This window comes from Ostrea edulis, chromosome 4 (assembly GCF_947568905.1).
Source record: "Ostrea edulis chromosome 4, xbOstEdul1.1, whole genome shotgun sequence".
Taxonomy (NCBI): domain Eukaryota; kingdom Metazoa; phylum Mollusca; class Bivalvia; order Ostreida; family Ostreidae; genus Ostrea; species Ostrea edulis.
Window position 1 is genome coordinate 72,105,794 of NC_079167.1, and position 16,641 is coordinate 72,122,434.

The following is a 16,641-nucleotide window of genomic DNA, read 5'->3' on the forward strand; positions in this document are numbered from 1 at the left end:
ATATCGAATTGATCTATACTCTCTGATAGACATATACAAGTCCCTATAACATGATGTGAACCATTTCATTCGTTTGTTGTCATGCAACATGGATTTGCATGCTTTGACTCATGAATTATATCCTGATGGGTGCTAAATTACATTGACACACTGAGTTTCTTCAGCACCAAAGGACTTAATTAAGAATGCAGAAGCAATAGTCATTGACATCTCTTGACAGTGTGTCTATGAAGCAATAGTCATTGACATCTCTTGACAGTGTGTCCTCGACAGTGTGTCTATGAAGCAGGACATTCACTGTTCTATAAGGCTGGAGGAGGAGGGGGGAGGATTTATCTTGAACGCTCACAATTTCAGCATTTTTCGATACTGACTTAGATTGAATTTCACTTAGTTTTCAACTGATATGATAAGTTTATTTTTTTAAAATAAGCAGTAAATTTCATTTTTATGGACCATTTGGTTTTTTAATTTTTAAAGTCTATACATGAATATATGTATTTGTAAGTTTAATACCATTTGATTTTTTAAATTTTAAAGTCTATACATGAATATATGTATTTGTAAGTTTAATACCCTTTGGTTTTTAATTTTTAAAGTCTATAGATAAATATATGTCGTTGTAAGTTTTATACTCTTTGGTTTTTAATTTTTAAAGTCTATAGATAAATATATGTCGTTGTAAGTTTAATACCCTTTGGTTTTTAATTTTTAAAGTCTATAGATAAATATATGTCGTTGTAAGTTTAATACCATTTCGGTTTTTAAATTTTAAAGTCTATACATGAATATATGTATTTGTAAGTTTAATACCCTTTGGTTTTTAATTTTTAAAGTCTATAGATAAATATATGTCGTTGTAAGTTTTATACCCTTTGGTTTTTAATTTTTAAAGTCTATAGATAAATATATGTCGATGTAAGTTTAATACCCTTTGGTTTTTAATTTTTAAAGTCTATAGATAAATATATGTCGTTGTTTAATACCCTTTGGTTTTTAATTTTTAAAGTCTATAGATAAATATATGTCGTTGTAAGTTTAATACCATTTCGGTTTTTAAATTTTAAAGTCTATATATGAATATATGTATTTGTAAGTTTAATACCATTTGATTTTTTAAATTTTAAAGTCTATACATGAATATATGTATTTGTAAGTTTAATACCCTTTGGTTTTTAATTTTTAAAGTCTATAGATAAATATATGCCGTTGTAAGTTTAATACCCTTTGGTTTTTAATTTTTAAAGTCTATAGATAAATATATGCCATTGTAAGTTTAATTCCAAACACTGAAGATATCCTGTTTTCTAACTCTTTCAAATGGATTTTCTATTAAGGATTTTACCGATATTGACGATAAAAATAAATATTTTCATGTGTTGCTTCAGATACTGTTTTGAGTAGGTATTACATTTTTGGGGGTCTTTTTTGTTTGTTGCCACTTTCATTTTTGGTAGACACTCATTTCATGCACTTATAATTACTCAAAATTCATATGAATGGAAATTTGGGCACTTCTATTTTTTGTGAATTTTCTTCATCTGTCAAAAACCAATAAATTTTTTAAAGGTAAGAATCTGAATGGATTTAACTCAAAGGATTTTACTTTTATTATGTTTCCTAAACTAAGAATTTTGGAATGGTTATCTAACCTTTATCATTCCGTGTTACAGAGCAACCATTCAGACTAAGTACAAAAGTGACTAACTGCGGGTTGAAAAGGTTGGCATTTCCTCATTTTATGATTTCCATGATAAAGCAACACATTCCCAAAGGATTAAACTGGGTAAACTCCAAATTGATTTGTTACGAGATGATATCTGTCAGTAGTCTATGTTTCAAACAATTATATTTCAGTTCTTAATCTGACACATTTGTAACTCGAGTATATGCAAAATGTGCTAAAAGGGCAATAACTTCTACAGAAATCTCACTCAATTAGATTATACTGTTACAGCATTCTTTTGCCTCACATGTAAACATTCAAAACCAAACCAGTACCAAACTCAATCTTTGCGGACCAACACTACACTCAGTCTTAGCTGACCAACACTGAACTAAGTATTAGCTGACCAACACCAAACTGTTTTTGTTGACCGGCCAAAGATAACCTCCCATAACAGATGCATCTTGTTTTGGTTGTAGCCTGTTGCTTTTGGAGCAAGAATTACTGATGGTATAATAGTATCTTTTAGGAAGGAAAATGATTTGCTCTGATTAGCAGAGGTTGACTTACTTCTAGTGTAACCAAATTCATCTTCATCTTCACTATCGTCAGCGTCTTTGGTCAAGTTCGCCACAGACTCCAGCACTGGTATGTCTACAGTCTGGAACAGAACAATCCCTTAATAAAGCAAATGCTTCAGAGTCACATCAAATTAAGTCTAGTGATGAAACGATTGTCGGTCCTCTAGAGCTCTATGATGCTACTAATCAATTACAAAATAAAAGTCGCCGACGTCGTTGACCAAAAGAAAAAAAATAATTCCGGAAATCTTTTCAATTTTGTTCAGATTTTCTTTTCTGTATGTCAATCCCGATCAAAAACCAAGAAAACAAAATGACGGGAGAATTAACGGTAATAACAACGACATTCAACAGTCAGATAAAGGAGTCTGATTCTGATAACTTTCAGACATTGTGATTAAGAATAAATTCCATTACTTGGTATATGGAAATTCTGATTTATTTACCTGTGAACAAAAGGAAAGAACAATTCATATGTTGTTTCCACATGTTTAATGATTCTGTTATCTATTTTGAGACAAAAACAACTTAAATGACAATTCCGATTATAATCGGTTATTAATCGATTACATGTGTCCGATTATCACCGATAATCGATAATGGTTTTTGGTCCAATTGCCCATAACTAATTAAGTCTATCCTTAAATATCTTGGTCAGTATGTCGTACCTGATATGTTTGGCCGGCTGCAATAGAGGCTTCGTCATAAGAATGGACAGATTTGGTATCATGCTCTAAATCTCTGGGCTGAAATCATTTTCAAAAGAAATGAAAACTACAGGGAATGAAAATCAGTTTGCTTTAAGCATGCATTCATTATAAGCACGATTTCATTATAAGCATGAATTCGTTATAAGCGCATTTATTGTAAACATGTTTTACTGTAAGCATGAATTCACTATAAGCGCGTTTGCTGTAATTGTGTTTACTATATGCATGAATTCTTTATAAGCATATTCGTTGTAATTGTGTTTTACTGTAAGCATGAATTTGATATACGTATGTTTATAGTAACCATGTTTTACTGTAAGCATGTATTCGTTATAAGCATGAATTTGTTTTACCCATGAATTTGTTATAAGCACATTCATTGTAACCATGTTTTACTGTAAGCTGAATTCATTATAAGCATGAATTTGATATAAGTATGTTTATTGTAACTGTGTTTTACTGGAAGTATGAATTCGTTATAAGCATGAATTCGTTATAAGCACGTTCATTGTAACCATGTTTTACTGTAAGCATGTATTCATTATAAGCATGAATTCATTATAAGCGCGTTCATTGTAACCGTGCTTTACTGGAAGGATGAATTCATTTTAAATGTATTGAACTGATTACTATAATTGTGTTTTACTGCAAGCATGAATTCGTTCATTGTAACTGTGTCTTACTGTAAGCACGTATTCATTATAAGCATGAATTCGTTTTAAGCACGTTCATTGTAACCATGTGTTACTGTAAGCATGAATTCATTGTAAGTGTGTTTGCTGTAATTGTGTTTATCTGCTAGCATGAATTCGTTATAAGCGCGTTTATTGTAACTGTGTTTTACTAAAAGCATGAATTCGTTATAAGCGCGTTTATTGTAACTGTGTTTTACTAAAAGCATGAATTCGTTATAAGCGCGTTTATTGTAACCGTATTTTACTATATGAATCAGTGGGCTTACACAGGCTGGATCACACAAACTCTGCACTACAAATCGGACAGGAGACTTGGCGTGACGAATGATATCCACAGCCTGATCATGAGCAGCATTCCGCAAGTCCTTCCCATCCACCTTCATTAAACACAAAAGTACCATCAAATATTGTAATTTTCTGCCGTCAAAAACTTGCACTAAAAACAATTTTTTTTTTATTGGTTTTTGTACACATAATAAATACAACAAGTCATATATAATTATCATTATGTGCATGGAGAGAGATAGTGAGAAAGAGAGAAAAAGAGAGAGGCATGTTTTAAGTAAATATTAAGTTTCATCTGTTCCATTGAGTATCAAATTTTTTTCTTTTCACCATTCTTATATGCTATATATTTGCATGTAAAAATAAAACAATTACACCTTTGCCTAGGAGGAGATGATTTTGGATTGGTTTGTCTGTGTGTTTGTTACTGTGTTTCTCGGTATTTTTTGTGTTTGTTTGTAAAAAGTATAAAGATGATTTTTAAGACATTGTGAATATAAAGAAAGGTTTCTTGATTGACAATGATATTAAATAGACTTTCAAGATTTAAAAACGGTGGACTGAATTCAGCTTAGTCTCTGCTTTATGTTTTATCAATGTCAACACATTATTTCTAATTAAAATTTGTTGTTGATAACATTGCATATGACCTTCTGATAACAATGGCAAGTTCAACAAAGTGAATTACATGGTTTTTGTCTACTAAATGTACTTGACTAACAATGTGCGACTGACCTCCAAAATTCGGTCCCCGGTCTTCAGAGTTCCGTTACGGCCCGCTGGACTGTCCTCTAAGACATGCTTGATAAAGATTCCAGAGATCATCTGCTCTGTCTGAACATTAAACATGTCCACTCTACCTCCTAAAAGTCATATCATCAAATGTAAATGCTCTATCTGGATCTTTGTAGGAACAGGAAAACAGAATCTGATATCTGTGTCACCAATCAATATAATGACATGCTGCTTTAATGATATAAAATGTGGAACACAAAATACCATATAGATATACAGGTTATATAAAATGTACATCTCCATAACATAAGAAAGCTACAATTATGCAAGATGTGATTTTTCTTGACAAGTGGTTCTTGAAAAGACTTTTTAAACACCCCACCCTATTTCCCAATTATCTTCCTTTGGAAAGCTGAATCAAAGTTTGGGGTTATGGTTTGAAAAATATTAAAGCTATATACTGAATATTTAAGGCAAGTGTAGGCTTTTCCCAAATGATTCTAGTGAAGATGATCATTAAGCAACCTGTCTTATTTTCAATACTTTTTAATCATTTTTGCTCAGAAATGGGCATAACCTTTCATTTGTAAACCTTGAATCCCATTCATCCAAGAATACTTTGTGCAGAGTTGGGTAGAAACTGACCCAGTAAAGTCAACCACAATCCCATGCCAAATATCAACAACAATGACAATGGGACATTTTCTCTTCAGAAATATCAAATAAGAAGTACACAGCGAAAACCTACCAACAATGCTGATTCCAAGACTCTTGTTTGGTTCCCTCTCCAGCTCGACCGTCCGTGGCGGACCCCATGTCTGATTTCCAGTGGCAGGGGAGCCATCAGCAGTCAGGGACTTGACCCTGGGGGATACGGTCTCTGGCGCCTTCTGTACCGCTGGGGAAATCTCCATGGGGGACCTCTCAGGGGAAGATTCTTTTGTTTCTCTGGGTGACACCAGAGGGGACAAGTTGGAGCTGTAAAAGTTACGAACGTCTATTTCAAAAAGTGTATTTATAACTAAATGTGTATTCAAGTAAGTTGAAGAGAAGCATCAGCACCATATCATCTGTGTTTTGAGATTGATAATAACTTTTTTCAAACAATACATATGTAGCCAAAGGTAAGAAATTTCATGACAATTGTTCAGATGACCCCCGCTAATGATACACTACTCAAGTGACACACATGTACGCTAATGCCTGTACTCGGAGTACTACTTCAATATCATTACATCCCCTTACCATATAAGTGGAATTTTAGCGAGACACAAATTTAGTGATTTTCCCATAAAAATGAGTGTACATATTTAGCGAAAGCTAATTTTCGTGACTTTATAATTCCAGGAAAGATAACTATTACGTCCAATATGGAATAAATTGTTAGTGATAATCAATTTTAGTGATCTCATCACTCTCACTAATAAAGCTAAGATTAAATCCGCGCTATAAATTCTGCTTACAGTAAAACTCTGATATAGCGAATTTCTGTGGACCCTCTATAAAAATTCGCTATAAGCGTAATTCGCTATACGTTTATAGCGAATTCATAATTCAAATATAACGAATTCGTTATAAAACTGATTTGTTCTACATGTATGTCAGTTCTATAAGAAAGCAGCAATCGATGTACTTGCGTTTGTATTGTCTTTAATAGAAATGAAGCCTATATATTTTCGAGAAAAAATATTTTTATACAAGAAATATACACATTGATTTATATATGATAATTTATCTTGATGGATTATTAAGTCATGCAAGAACATATCGAGATAGAAATGTCAACAAAATTTTGCGGAATATATACATGTACAGTCTATTGCAATTGTCATTTACTTGTTGCTTTACACAAATAAAGGAGTGTACGATAAAATAAATGCAACCAAACTTCAAATTTAATTACCGAGAATAGTAAACAATACCGACAATATATTTCCTAAACGTATGTGTAAGTATTGTTTTGCGTTAACAACCTTTTTTGAAAAAATACAAACAGAAATTTTGTAATAAATGTGGATCCTTTATGTCAAAGGAAAACGATTGTTAAAAATCACAGAGTTTAAAATGAAAAAAATAAATTCGTTATAAAGGTGATTTTTACGTTCATTTTTAATTCAAGGGGAATAGGAATTTACTTCGTTATATCCGTAAATTCGCTATATCCGTGTTCGTTATAGACGCAGATTTTTGTATAGAATATACAAAGAATTTGCTGGGGAAATCAATTTCGCTTCGCTATAGCCGTAAATTCGCTATATCCGTGTTCGCTATATTCGAGTTTTACTGTATATGGTATTTCAAATGTTCTGCTTACTTTAACCCCAGGGTTTTGGTTTCCAGTTTTTGTACATGTTTACAGTTTAAAAATGTTAAATTCATAAATTGTTTTCTCTCCTATTAGGTACAAGTACATAATGAATTAATTCTATACTTCAGAGAAAAAAAAATCAATGAAAGAAAGCAGCTTCTGCCTTTGATATTTGTACAGAGTAATTTTCATGATCTTTTCTTTTCTTTGAAGGTGGTGGTGGGGGTGAGGTATAGATAAGGGTTGGTTACATAGAATGAAAAAAAAAAACCAAACAGAAGTACATGTACATATACCTATATATTTGAAAGTTACTGAAATCATCAATATACCAGTTTTCAGCATAATTGAATACAACACAAATATTTCACATTGATTAATTTTCAAGGCAGTCTGATCTGAAAATTTGGGAAAATATAATACATAAAATCAAAATCTATGTTATATTATCTATTTACCAAAACCGTGCAGAGGATGAAAAAATATAGTGGTGTGGATACATGTATATACACAGAGATAATGGAATTAAAAAAAAACCACCCAGCATTTTCCAAATCTTACCGATAATACTTAGGAAATATCCTTGAGTGCACCAAAGATAAACAATCAATTCATAATAGAAATCACAATGTCTGTCCTTCATGTAACATATCCCTGTACGTCCTCAGGAAAACTTTACAAGCAATGAAACCTAAGAGCTCTAAATCAGCAGCAGGACTTACTTTGGTGAGGGCATCATGGAGGGGTGAGGGGGTGTAGGGGGCTGATTGGCAGCAGTTTCTTGATATGCAGCAGCATCTTCTTTGGAAATGTAACTCACGCTAAAATAAAAATCAGTAAGCTCACATTGAAAACCAATTTCAATAACACAGAAATCATGACCAAACAAGTGTCTATTCCGTCCCAGTACAACACCATTTCACACATTCTCAACCATTAAGTTTTGCGTATTATGTCCTTAACCATCAAAATAGACATTTTCACTCACACACCTCACCTTGTTTTAAACAATAAATAATAAGAAAGATTGAAAAAAAGGTGTTCTTTCTAGTGCATACACGACATCTCATCATTTGTAGTGTTCATTAACAGTCTGTGATGCTGACCTAAATTCTCCCATCCTGTCATCTCTATAGTAATTAATAGAAACAAATTACACTGGTATTCTTTATATAGTGTCAAAAAATCATTCACATTCAATCAATGTCTTGTGACCTCAACCTATGACCTTTTGATTCCGATGTCGATAGAGACCCTTCTTTTCACATCTGCTATTTCTTTAGTAAGTGTGAGACTAAAAAGTAGAAAAGCCCTCTTTATTTGGTGTCCACTTTATTACATTTTTAAAAGCACTGTCTGTAACTTTGACCTATCACAAGTCCAGCCATTTCTCTGGGATCTTCCTCTATCTAAAAAAACATTGCTTCATTCAATGGTTGAGTTTGACCTTGAACTAATATCATCTAAATCAGCCATTGATGGGGAATCTTTCTCTGTCCCCTCAGATTCTGATCTGTCATCACAGCAAATCAGCGACCAATATCTACACGGTACTCTTAATATGGTGTCCTAAACATTTTTCTTGACATGTACATATGGGCATGTTACTCTCTTGCAGTGTTGTTGCAACAGGATAACTTCATTCTAAAATCGTAACTCAGTAATAAAGTCAATACATAAATACTATTGATTCCTAAACATACGCAAAAAATTTATTATGGTGTTATTTCGCAAGAGGCATCACTCACGAATTAAAATTACTCGCTTTTAATTTTCTGTTGCCAACTCTTGATTAACGGATGACATGTGAATTTATGTTCCCGCGATTTCACCTATACCACAAGCACTTATATCGCTTGGGGCCTAATTACTATATACTCTTATATATAGTAATTAGGCCCCAAGCGATATAAGTGCCTGTGACCTATACGAATCATTTCGCCACATTAAGTACTCGCGTAAAATAAGGAATTTACAGTATTACACCATGAAATTACTGTTTTATTAAAGACATACATTTTTAAAAATGCTTTCTTTGGTCCTCTTGATAATCTTACAAACAAGAGGCCCATGGGATATATTGTTACCCTGAGCCTCTACCCTACATAAAACATCACATCTCCATTACGGGGTCATGGTGTGAACAAATGTAACATTTAACATGTTCCTGATCCATACAAACCATCAATCAATTACACAGTACCTCATATCCAGTCCCTGTAGTGAGGCTCGTCTGATGATGGCCCGTGCCTGAGCATTTGTGATCCTCCTCATGCTCTCATTGTTGACAGCCACAACATAATCACCCAACTGTATCCTTCCATCCTTACCGACCGCACCAGAAGGATTAAGAGCCTTCACTGTACAGCCATTAGCACCTTTTTCTACAGCCTCTACCGTCAAACCTGTAGTATACATATATAACTTATAACAACTTCTATCAACTCCTAAAACTTTCATGAAACAAGATGTCTGAGTGAAAATTGAACACCTCCTAAAACGGTGACCAGTTCCTTTTTCATGCTGTATTGGAAAGGTTTTGTTAAACTAACATCAAAGCATTTATAGCTCAAAAGTTTTTAGCAATGCTCAAGTTTTTGATAAGTAAGTCAAGCAAATGTCACAATATCATTTAGTCAGCATTGAATGGGCCTAATCACAAAAATTAGTGGATTTCGGAGCCCTCTCACTTGTGGCTGACTGCTAAAACCAATTAGCAAAGATGAAGTTTCATGACACAGATGGAAAGACATGCAAGAAACCATATACCCATTGATATTTGATTCCGGGGGCATAGAAATACTGTATTTTTGGGGTGATTGATCGTTCATTTTATTAAAGCTGCAGTGCTTGTTTTTAGCTTAAATTTTGGAGGATTGGCTGCATTTGGAAGAAAGGCCACAAATATTCCTGATGATGAACACCGATCTTAAGCCCACACTGTGTGTACATTTCCTAAAAACATGTTATCAACAGCATTTGTAGTTGGACAATGATGCTGAGTTTACATTTAATAAATTCAAATATACTGGTTTGTTTTATTTCATAAAACAGCAATGCAGTATGTTCATTTTTTCAAGACCAACTTGTCATGATATCAGTGGGTGGAGACTATAGAAATGATCATGGAATGCTATCTGTATCTCAATTTCTACTTGGCAGCATTTTTGATATGTAAACTTATGTTTTCATTTTTATTTCAAACTTAATCTAAGGAATCACTGTCTAGTTTATTGGGTGTGTCATGTGATTAACTACACTGGAAGGAATCACTGTCTAGTTTATTGGGTGTGTGATTAACTACACAGGAAGGAATCACTGTCTAGTTTATTGGGTGTGCCTTATCATTAACTACACAGGAAGGAATCACTGTCTAGTTTATTGGGTGTGTCATGTGATTAACTACACAGGAAGGAATCACTGTCTAGTTTATTGGGTGTGTGATGTAATTAACTACACAGGAAGGAATCACTGTCTAGTTTATTGGGTGTGTGATGTGATTAACTAAACTGGAAGGAATCACTGTCTAGTTTATTGGGTGTGTGATGTGATTAACTACACTTTTACCTGTAATTGACCAGTGTGGCCTGAACCGTTTAGCAATACTGCTTTTTTCTCTTTTGCTGTCTTTACTAATTCCATGTGTAACAGGTAGGGAGAAAATGCAACAGACCAAACCGAAATTCGAACCCGAGCCCCCTGAATCTCTAGTCAGGTGCTCTACTGAGCTAGCTGGCCACTGGCAATCGAACCTGTCTGACTGCTACACATGAATAACATTTGAGAAACAATGCACAAACCTAATGGGTCTCTGGATTTTTTTATTTTGATGACCTTTTCCAGTGACACAGGAAGCAATTCTGCTCCCCCTGACAGCGTTCGAGATAGACGTGGTGAGGACAACGGTGACAAAGAGGGAGACATGATGTGATTGGCTGAATTTACAATGGATGGTGAGTGAGAGTTTGTAAGGTCACTTGTGATTGGTTGTTCTGATGAGGATGACTGCTGACTGTCAACACTCTCTGTCTTCAGGTGCCTGGTCTAATATGGAAAGAACAAAAACACATTTCTTTATTTCATCTTTTGATAAATACATCCCATTTTTGCCTAACTTAAAATCATTTGTAAAATTTAATTCATCTAATTCATTTGCTACACAATTCTGTCCAATTGCATTCTTTTTCCATTCTTTTCATGTGACACTTATCCCATATAGTGTTATGTTACCATAACCATTTATTAATAAAATGCTCATCTTTTGCTAGTGTGTAAATTATCTACACTGAATAAATACTCCATATATTCTGGCAGAATTCACAATATCACACAGTAAAACAGATTTATTTATAGACAGCAAATCTGCAGCATGCAATTCTGAAACAAGGAAGATGTACACAGAGATCTAATGGATAAATGCCCCATTACATGCCAGATCTTCTATACGTTATTATGAAATACACAAGGGACGGGTACTGCTAGTATTGTGTATCAATGATTAATTCAACTTTTCATATATGTGGAAAATGAATACACCATTTAATAATATGAGTAATTGTTTGTGCTACTACACATTTTCATATCAGTAAAAAATTACCAAAAATACATGAACAGTGAAAATACCTTATCAATAAGTAATACATATCATGGTAATGATTTTAGTACATCTTTTTCTTTTGTATTTGTATCTCCAGTAGGAGTGCAACTTTTCAGTACTTTGGCTATAAGCGTTAAGATAAAAGTAATATAAGCCATAATAAATTATCACATGCAAGTATTTCACATACAGGTTTGAAATTTTAGCAAACTTACCCGTACTCGTTTTGGATTTATTATCTAGGCATTATTGAAGCAGAATTATTCTAGGTCTCTGACAAGCTTACACTCTCAGTATCTCAGTGAGTAGCTCTTCAGAGACAATTAGTCTTTCCATTTAGTTTTAACATATCATTTAATATTTTCGCAATATACAGTATATATAGATCAGAAACCTGGTGATTGTTTTGAACACCAAGATATGGAAATTAAGAAAAGCATTATCTGAATTATGATTACGTAATAAGAATTTGCATATGCATATTGTATACAGGGAAATGTTTGCCCCCGTTTTATTTTCGCCTCTTTCACCCTAGCTGTCACTGGGCAAATTTAAGAATGGGCGAAACTGTTTTCTCTCATAACTCTTTTTTAACACACCTATGCCTGGGAGAATTTAAAACGGGGGGGAAACCGCCAGCAGATGTAGAGAGTCGAAAATAACACAGGGCGAAAATTACCCTGTATACAGTATAACCCTTTTCTGCAGAGCATTTCTTTATGTTTCTGTAAATTTGTTTAGTTGTAATTCATCAAATGTATCAAACAGGACTGACCTTGATACTAAGCTCCTCTTCTCTGTGCTGGATTTTTTCCTCCAGGGCGGGGGGTGAGGAAACAGGTAGCGGGGGAGGGGGTGTGTCCTACAGAGTACATCAAATCATAGATAAAAAAAAAACCCCACAGTATCAGAGCCTATATATGTACAAAGAATAATGCAGGAAAAATTAATCCTTAAATCATACTGGAGGAGAAACTGTAATTATTGGTTTCTTTGATAAAGCATGCCTGCTTTTATTATACATTATAAATTTGATCTCCTTAACAACTTTTGCACATTTACAAAATTCCTGATACAATGTTGAATCTGAATTTTTGATTTATACATATCATAGATTTACATATTGAACAGTTAACAGCTGTAAAGGTGAAATAAAGAGATGCTGAAATAACAAAATATAAAACACACAACAATGCCCTTAATGACATGTAAACATAAACAAAGCTACAAAGAAACATCGACATCAAAGGATAGAAAACAGTCCAATATCTATATCGTTAACTGCTACCATTGATTACTTACATGTATGGTGTAACTGTGTTAGCATTAGTTCTCGACATGCAGGTATGTAATATCATACTAATATACATAGAACATGGCATGCATTATTCATATGCATGCAATCTTAAGTATACATTAATTTTAAAAATTTCACTCCTTTGTAAGTGTAGATTACACATTTTCAAGGGTCTTTGATCAATAAATTAATGCAGGCTAGTTCAAATTCATTCAGCAGGAAAGAATGTCTTTTTTAAAAGAGACTGGGGAAAAAATTATAATCTCTTACAAATCAATATTCTTGAAAAGTTAGAGCCATCTACAATCATGAAATCCAATCGGTTTAAGTGCAAACGACATAATATGCTAACTGCAGTCTTGTTTACATATCATCTCTTGTTTTCAATGACAGTGCTATTGCAAAAAACAACTATAATGTGTAAAATAGTGTCAATAAATTTGGTGTTCACAAACCAAAATATATAAATACCACACCCGCATTCATTTTGGAAAATTCTGCTATCAATTTCTGGTAATACTACAAGAGACATCTATCAATAATTCTAATATCCCCTGGATTTTTTCTTCTCCATGATTTTCATTTCACACAAATCTTTGTTTGAAACAAGTTACTACATCCCCCAAATTAATTAATTATTCCATGAGGTATGAAGCAGAATTTTTCATGAAAGTAAAGAACATTGTTAGTTTTTGTGCTGGCCAGGTGCTTATTCACCTACTGTTAGACAAGGGGAGATAATCATGTTTGTTAGTCAAGGGTTACCTTATTGGCCGGCTTGACAACAATCTGTTGTACTTTTGGCGACACTACTTTAGGCTTAGGAGGAATTGGGGGAGGGGTCCTTTTAGGGGTTGACCCTCCCTTTTCACTCCTGGGTGACTGTCAGAAATTAACCACATACAAGGATTAGAACATCACAAGACAATCGACAAAGGTTAATTATGCCAAGGAGCATCATAACCATGACAAAACTTGTTTGATTTCATGCACATGGTAAGACCGGTCCTGTTAAAGTTACAGGTACAACTACACTGCCACAAAACTGAATTTGAATCAGGGTTCCTCATTCTAATACAGTACACAACAATAACAAAACATACACAGCTGAACAGCAGCGAAAATGAGAAAATGGACGTACGATTTATGTGTGCAAAATTTAACATTAGTCCGTGTAAAAGATGTTTACATAAAAATTGAAATTTATTAGCTGAAAAAAAAATGGCCAAAATAAAAGAAAATCATTAACAAAATCAATTCCATTTTCATGAAGCTTAAAGAGTATAGTATGCCATGTAAATTTTTAAATGATGAACATCATTGAACTAAAAGCCACACATTGCTGAAAAACATGCAGGATTCGATGAACAAAATTTTAAGCATGCGTATGGTTCAAACAATGGAAAACAGGTACCTCTTCAAAATCAGACAGTTGATCAGGAGGGGTGTGGTTAAGGATTTGCTCAGTTTCTATAAATAGCTCTTCCTGTGACTCTGATCTTGGAGGCACAGGTGGTGCTTCAGCTGGGAGGTCAAGGTCACTCATGTTAAAAAAGTCAGGTTGCAGATCCCCTGAAGTTGCCTCTTCATATGTAGGCAGAGCAAATGTCGTATTCTCGTAATCAGCTGGAGATTCCGACCTGGGGCTTTCAAAGGGAGATTTACTGTCTGCTGGTAATTTTTCCTGAGTGAGACTAAGCAGATTTTCAGGGGACATGTTGTTAACATAGTCATGCAAAGCAGATGTAGATCTAGGCTGTGGAACAGGGAATTTTTTCTGCACCGTTTCCTTCTGAATGTTGCTGTTTTTGATGTCCAGCAACACTTGTGCATTCTCATATGAAACATTAGACCCTGTGGACTCCCTCTTACGCCGGTCAAGACTCCTGCGAGGGGAAGTGATTGGCTTATGTTTTCTGGGAGAAGAGATCTCCTCATCACTTTCATAAAAGCTGTCGTTTTGTCTGTGTGCCACATTCTCGCTGGAGGAGTATAGTTCTGTGAACTTTCGTTGTACGTGGTCAGGAGATGTGGCGTATTGAGGATGGGAGGGATGGGAAGGAAGGAAGCTGGACTCTGGGTAACCCCCACTGGTGAAGGGAAGGGTGGAATGCTGTCAAGGCAAGGGAGATTACTTTGTTATTCAATCTAAAGCTCATCATCCAAAAAAAAAAAGAAAAAGATCACTTGCATTGACACTACAAATGTTAGAAATTTGTACTATTTTTGTTAGTTTGATAATCTTAAAAACTTAAACTATGGAAAATAGAATAGTTTGTATAAACAAATGTAAATGATCAAATACAAGTGACCAACTCTTTGAAAACAGTTCAAACAGCATTAAAATATTAATGAAAATATCAATGTACTAGCTTGTCCTGCATACACATACAAACAGACACACATTCTTTTAAACTCAACATTCATTATCAACACACTGAATGCAAGTTACCTGTAGTTCGGCCTGCTGGAGAGCATCATTACCCCCCAGGGGCAAAGCTTTTTTGACGCCGATTCGTACGATTCCCTTGGGCGCTCCTTTTAAGGCATCCACTGCCTCATCGAGGCTAGCATTCTCTAGCATTTCATCATTGACAAAAATAAGTCGATCCCCGGGAAGAAGACGACCATCCACTTGTGCCACACCCCCTGGGACCAAACTCTTGATTACTATCACAGTTTTGCTAAGGTTTTCTGGGTCCTGCAGTATAATATACATGTAGTTACAATACATATCCTCATGTAAAACAAGCCACTATTTTCTCTGAAAGATGAGTTATCTTTCCTTTCTTATACATAAATCTTATCTAAATTCAACAAGCAACAGTAAGAGAAAAAGATTGTTTCCTTGTTTACAATCAATATTAGTTCCTAGTTCAGTTCTGAATCTGTCTTACCCATCTGTTTGTCTGCACAACTTCTGTATATGTATTATACCTACTAAATGGCAAGTGAAAAAGGCTTTGAATTTTCTACTGGTACCTGTGAAAATGGCTTTGAATTTTCTACTGGCGCCTGTGAAAAAGGCTTTGAATTTTCTACTGGTACCTGTGAAAATGACACATAATTTTGTACTGGCACCTGTAAAAATGACTCTGAATTTTGAACTGGTACCTTGTAGTCCAGTATACTGAACCCCAGGCCCTTGTCTCCTTTGCACAGTTCTATCACAACCGGCTCAATGCTCCACATTTTGAAGTTGGTAAGTTCCTCCAAGGATCGTGACTTGTTCTTCATTAGCTGCTGGAGGGCGCTGTCATCTGTTGAAGCTAGAGTGTTTTCGGACTTTGCTTTCACAAGTCTCTCTGTTATTGGAGACACCTCGTTCACTCCCGAGTAATTTGATTGGAGATATGAAGGATAATTGTTTTCTAATTTATCTTGGTCAGTATAATTTTCCGTCTCTTTATGGCGAGCACATACAAGACGAACATGTTGAGGGAGCTCTTTAAGAATTCCCACCACTTCCTTGTGATTCAGGCCCAGGAGTCTTCTACCATTCACCTTTAAAGAGGTAACGAAATTACTCCCGTAACTTACTGTAAACCAAATCTCCGTTATCACATCAGTGTAATGCATGTCATGGTAAATGCTACACTACTCCAGATGTACTTATTTCAATAGAGTACACAGGCCTAAAATTTGGTAATTTTAATTTTAGAAAACAAAAGTGGTATATGTAAGTATGCAGGTAAAATGTGCATTCTCATAAAAGTACTATTGTTTGACCTGAATTTGTAAGAGAATTCATCCAATTTTCTAGCAAT

At 34.5% G+C, this 16,641-nt stretch overlaps 1 protein-coding gene across 13 annotated transcripts in view; it reads right to left on the minus strand.

The window, feature by feature from the left end:
* The window catches only part of LOC125671252 (multiple PDZ domain protein-like), a 124,449-nt gene that overhangs the window by 44,858 nt on the left and 62,950 nt on the right, over nt 1–16,641 (minus strand). For 2 of the 13 annotated variants that reach the window (XM_056163699.1, XM_056163703.1), the window contains 14 exons: nt 15,989–16,378; nt 15,327–15,575; nt 14,289–14,987; nt 13,640–13,756; nt 12,353–12,439; nt 11,793–11,816; nt 10,781–11,024; nt 9,184–9,385; nt 7,703–7,801; nt 5,421–5,650; nt 4,673–4,800; nt 3,919–4,029; nt 2,916–2,993; nt 2,237–2,327 (listed from right to left, as the gene is read on the minus strand). In XM_056163699.1, coding sequence (XP_056019674.1) covers nt 2,237–2,327; nt 2,916–2,993; nt 3,919–4,029; nt 4,673–4,800; nt 5,421–5,650; nt 7,703–7,801; nt 9,184–9,385; nt 10,781–11,024; nt 11,793–11,816; nt 12,353–12,439; nt 13,640–13,756; nt 14,289–14,987; nt 15,327–15,575; nt 15,989–16,378 — 2,749 coding nt within the window. Of the gene's footprint in view, nt 1–2,236; nt 2,328–2,915; nt 2,994–3,918; nt 4,030–4,672; nt 4,801–5,420; nt 5,651–7,702; nt 7,802–9,183; nt 9,386–10,780; nt 11,025–11,792; nt 11,817–12,352; nt 12,440–13,639; nt 13,757–14,288; nt 14,988–15,326; nt 15,576–15,856; nt 16,379–16,641 lie in introns of all 13 variants that reach the window. The other 11 variants (XM_056163696.1, XM_056163704.1, XM_056163702.1 and 8 more) reach the window with 9 other exon arrangements.